Source organism: Fukomys damarensis, unplaced genomic scaffold (assembly GCF_012274545.1).
Source record: "Fukomys damarensis isolate Sample0158 unplaced genomic scaffold, DMR_v1.0_HiC HiC_scaffold_34, whole genome shotgun sequence".
NCBI lineage: Eukaryota > Metazoa > Chordata > Mammalia > Rodentia > Bathyergidae > Fukomys > Fukomys damarensis.
This window is the reverse complement of record NW_022900946.1, coordinates 13,821,128-13,826,200: the sequence shown is the minus strand read 5'-3', so window position 1 is coordinate 13,826,200 and position 5,073 is coordinate 13,821,128. Positions and strand designations below refer to the sequence as shown.

The window sequence follows — 5,073 nt, the reverse complement described above, 5'->3', positions numbered from 1 at the left end:
GAGAGAGAGAGAGAGAGAGAGAGAGAGAAAAACCTGTACACAGGTGTTCCAGCAATGGTATTTGTAAGAACCAAACAAAAGGCAGAAACAACTTGCTCTGAAGGGATCAACAAAATGTTGCCAACCCATACAATGGGATATTACTTACCCATAAGAAGGAATGAAATACTGATAAACCCTGGAATACAGACAAACACGGGATACAGCGTGCTCGGTGAAGAAGGCAGAAAAGAGGCCACATTTGTACAATCTCATCTGTCAACATGACCGGGCTAAGGGGCGCCCAGACAGCTGCTAAACATTGGGGGGTGTTTCTGCAGAAGTTTCCGGAAGAGATTGGCAGGAGAAAAGATGCAGCCTCCCCAGTGTCGGTGGGGCCCAACCACCCCACTGAGGGGCCTGCATGTAGAACAAAAAGGAAGAGGAAGAGGGAATTTGCTTTTTATCTGAGCTGAGATATCTGCATCTTTACAAGGTATGGTAAAAAATATGGTGAATTCTGCTGCCAAGTGCTATCCAACAGGAAGGCGGGCCTATGAAGACATTACAGTGTATCCTCACCCACCTTATTCGCTAGATCTGTCACCCTGCAACTCCAGGCCCTTCCCCAAAATCAGAATGACCATAAAAGGTCAACATTTGGAATCAATTCAAGACACTGGGGCAGCCACGACAGCACAACTAATACGTTCATGACAGCGGGCTTCCAGGACCGCTTCAGAAAGTGGCAAGGATGATAGGGTGAGTGTGTTCAAAGGGACGGGGAGGATTCTGAGGAGCAATGGCAACGTGTCTTCTGCTGTAATACTTTTCAAAAACTAAACATTCACTGTATTTTCTGATCACGCTTGATATCTTCTACCTCGGACATTAGTGCTCCTGGCTTTGGGGCTGTTGGCTACAGACCAAGATATACGATATCATCTACTGGCTCTGTTTCTCTAGGAAGCCCTGGCTAATACAGATTTCACTTCAATGAAATATTCAGAACGAGCACATCTATAGGGACAGAAAACATTTGGTGGTTGGCAGGAGCTTGGACAAGGGGGAAATGGTAAGTGACTGCTCAGTGGATATAGGGTTTCCATTTGGGATGACGAAAACATTCTGGACTAGTCAATGGTGCACACCCTCATGCACATACTAACAACCACACTGAATTATAGACCTTAAAGGGCGAATTTGTGGGTGTGAATTACACTTCAATTAAACACATACAATAGGACACTAAAACCATAAATACGAGTAATGACATCAAACTTTAAAACATGTGTTTATTAAAGGGTGGAACCCAGAGTGGAAAAGCCATCTCTGCAATATGAGAAAAGATATACAGAGCAGGTATCTAAAAAGGGGTCAATATCTAGAATATTTAGAGTATTCAGCCACCAAAAAAAAAAAAAAATCAAATAATCTGCTCTTAAAATGGGTAATGGACTCAAACAGCCATTTCTGCAAAGATTGACACAAACTAGCGTACGGAATGGTGCCCTACATCTCTGACCATTAGGGAACTCCCAATCTACCCCACAGGGAGACACCGGGACACCTACTAGGACAGGCAGCAGGAAAGCAAAGAAGGATGCACCAAGAAGGAAAAGAAACCGGAAAATGACAAGCGTTAGCAAAGGTTAAGGACTGGAACACTTGCAGCCGCTGGTGGGAATGTAAAATAGTGCAACTGCTATTAGGGAACAGGTTAGAGTTCCTCAAAAAATTAAAAATAGAACTACCCTATAAGCCAGCAATCCCACTTCAGGGTATATAGCCAAAATATGTGAGGGCAAGGTAGCGAGAGAGGTATTTCTATGCCCATGTGCACTGTAGTACCATTTGCATTCTCCAAAAAGGGAAGGCGACCCAAGAGTCCATGGGCAAATGCACTGATCAAACATGGTATAAATTTATACGGTGCAAAGCCTTAAAAGGGAAGAAAATTCTGACACATGTACAACACAGATGGACTCTGAGGACATAGACTGAGTGAAAGGGGTAGTCATCAAACAACAAATACTGCATGATTCCACTTTCATGAAGTGAGTAGTCAGATTCATAGAGACAGAAAGTAGAATGGTGGTTACCAGGGGCGGAGAAAAAGAGTTGTTGGATGGTTATAGAGTTTCAGTTTTGCAAGATGAAAAAGTCCTGTTTCACTTGTTTCATATGAGAATATACCTCACACAACCGAAGAGGACTAGTAAAAATAAAGATGGTAAATTTTATGTTGTGTTTCCTTTTACCACAATAAAAAGGTCAACACAAAAAGAAAATCCCACGCACACACAGCAAGGCTGACATTTCCTCTACCTGCCCAGCACATCCTCCCTGGTCCCCAAGGAGCCTGCATCACAGCACTGCACCTCCTTTCCCTGGAGCCAGGAATGGGGGAGGGCAGGGACCACAGCTCCACCCCCAGGGCTGAGCCCCAAACCTCGCCCCCAGAAGATGGTGCGTAAACATTTACTGAGTAAATCGTGGGGCTGTCACGTGTCACGTGGCAAGATCAGGCTGGTACAAATGTGTCCACATCACAGACAGGTTAACCAAGGCAGGGCAAGATATCCAAAATCCAAGCTGCCAGGTGGTAAGGGAAGAAGGGACTCAATATCCCAGATGGGTTATAGGACCTCCTCCATCCCACCTCTTTGCAAAATTAGCCTGTGATTCATTTTGTTGAGGAATTCATTTTGTTGAGGATTCCCACACTAGACTGGTGATTCTGAACTTTTTTTGTATCATGAACCCACTTGATAATCCAATTAAAGTTTGTCTTCTCTTCCTAAAATGGTACAGTATATGAAACTTAGACAACAGTTTTCGAAGGGCTCCCAAAGAGAGCTCAGTTACGAACTCCCTTTTCTGTCCCACTGTACGGGTAAGTTCGTTTATTCTCAGGATTTCCTATGCATCAGAATCAACTAAGGGTGCTACAATAAGTTCACGATCCCAGGCACAACCCCTGTGGATCTGGCTAAATAAGTCCAGAGTGGGACTGAGGAATCAGCATCCAGCACACCAGAGGACTCTCGGAGCAGCAGCTCTCAAACACAAAGGAGTTCCTGCCTTTGGATCTCTACTGATGACTCCTGGAGCTCCTGGCCCCTCCTTCCAGCTGCTCACTTAACCTGGCTACCAGAGTGTCCCACCACAACCCAGCAAAGACGACTCTGAGCTCAAAATGAGATCTGATGGAAAAACTTAAACAGTGAATGTTTAAGTTGTAAAAAATCATTACAGTAAAAAATACACTGCCATTATTCTTCCTCCAGAGCCTCCCCCTCACCTGGAACACACTCATCCCGTCGCTCTTGCCACTTTCTGAAGCAGTTCTGGAAGTCCTCGTTCGTGTCTCTAGTTGCACTGTCATGGCTGCCTTGATGTCCCGGATGTAAAGCATTTCATGGTCATTTTGACTATGGGGAAGATTCAGAAGTTGCACAGTGCCAGATCTGGTGAACAGGGGAATAAGGACACTCTGTAATGTAAAGCCCGCCCTTCCACTGTATGGCACTGGGCAGCAGCATTCACCATATTGCTGAGCGTACCTGGTAAACACACTCACGAAAACAGGCTTCCCAGGCCTGCTTCACAAAGTGGCAAAATGAGGGGATGAGTATGTTCGAAGTGAAGGGAAGTCTTTGGGGAGGGTTAATGGCAGTGTGTCTTGGACTGTAACAAATTTTTAAAAATCTCAACATTCACTCTATCTTTTGATCACTTTGTCTTTGCCCCATAATTGCCCCTTCACCCCCTCAGTCACTGAGCTGGAAGCCAGAGCGTCACTTCCAACTACCTCCGTCCCCACCCCACGTCTTGACGCCACCAATCCAGGGTCCCTTCTCCCTGTCATCCCTGCTGCAGCCCTGGCCCAGCCTCCCAGCACATGCTCCCTGCTTCCTTCTGTCCCTACAGCCCAGCCTCCAGCCTGCAGTCCAGGCCACACCTGCTGGTGTCGAAAACTGGAAGGAGAGGAGGGCAAAGCCAGGTGAGCATGTTTGAGCCGTGGGAGTTTCTGGATGTGGCAGGTGCTCAGGCAGTGGGCAGCCATGCTCACAAGTCACAGGGTCATTTCCTCTTCCCTGGTTTTTGCCATTCTGGGGATGAAACCCAGGACCTTGTGGATACTGGGCAAGCAATCTGCCATGAAGCTATACCACAGCCCATTTTTCTCAGTCTTACTGCCTCATGGGCTACAGAAGGTCTCAGGCAGGCATGTGACCTGACCTAGGATAAGTCCATCTGGCCAAGCAGAGACTAGAACAAACACTGAAGCCTTTTTCCACCTGTCCAGCCCTCTGCCATCCCAATTCCCTCCCACACTGCCCTGTAGCCACAGTGGCCTTTCTCTACCCTTCCCAAAGAGCCTCAGGGCCTTTGCACTTTCTGTTTCCTCAGCATGGAACCCTCTTCCTGGAGAGCCTCTGATGGCTCACCACTCAGGTCTCAGTTCAAAAGTCACCTCCTCAGAGGCTTTTCTCTTCTGACACCCTGTTAATTCTCTTCCTAACTCTCTCACTCCATCACTACCTTATTTGCCTGTTCAGTGTTTGCTGTGCCCTCTCTAGTATCCGGATCCAGCCTCCAGCAGGTCAGGGACTGTGCTCTCTGCAGGCATATAGGGTGAGCTCAGTACATCTTGAAAAATCAGTGCATAAATGAATGAACGTGCAACGTTAGGAACGGCTGGCCGAAAGCCACGACCCGACAGACCTGATCTTGGCTTTCCTGAAGGCCAGCTCCTCTTCGTTGCCGAAGTCCAGGGACACGTCCTCCGTGTCGTCCACCAGGGCCTGGAGAAACACGGGGCTGATGGATGGCAGGCCCACCTGCCGCCCTGCACACCCCAGCCGGCCTGCATGGCGGTGGTGGGGTTCTCTGCACACCTCGGTGGGTGGGTTCCGGGAGTCGCCTCCGGGATGCGCGGCCTTCCCCACCCTCCTGCTGCAGGGTCCCCGCATCCCCTCCTCCTCTAGGCCTCTCCAGCCCCGCGGGCTCCTCCCGGCTCGCGTTGCCCTCCCTGCCTGCCCTACCTGCTTCATCCTCCCGGAGCCCGCCCGGAGCCCAGCGCCTGAG

General features: G+C 48.5%; 1 protein-coding gene across 1 annotated transcript in view; it reads right to left on the bottom strand.

Annotated features, from left to right (window-relative positions):
• Tvp23a (trans-golgi network vesicle protein 23 homolog A) overlaps window positions 1–5,067 on the bottom strand; it is a 23,043-nt gene extending 17,976 nt beyond the window's left edge. Inside the window, exons 1-2 of the mRNA XM_010609967.2 lie at window positions 5,031–5,067; window positions 4,711–4,790 (exon numbers count right to left, since the gene is read on the bottom strand). Coding sequence (XP_010608269.1) covers window positions 4,711–4,790; window positions 5,031–5,039 — 89 coding nt within the window. The 5' untranslated portion in view covers window positions 5,040–5,067. The remainder of the gene's footprint in view (window positions 1–4,710; window positions 4,791–5,030) is intronic.
• Window positions 5,068–5,073: the final 6 nt, after the last annotated feature.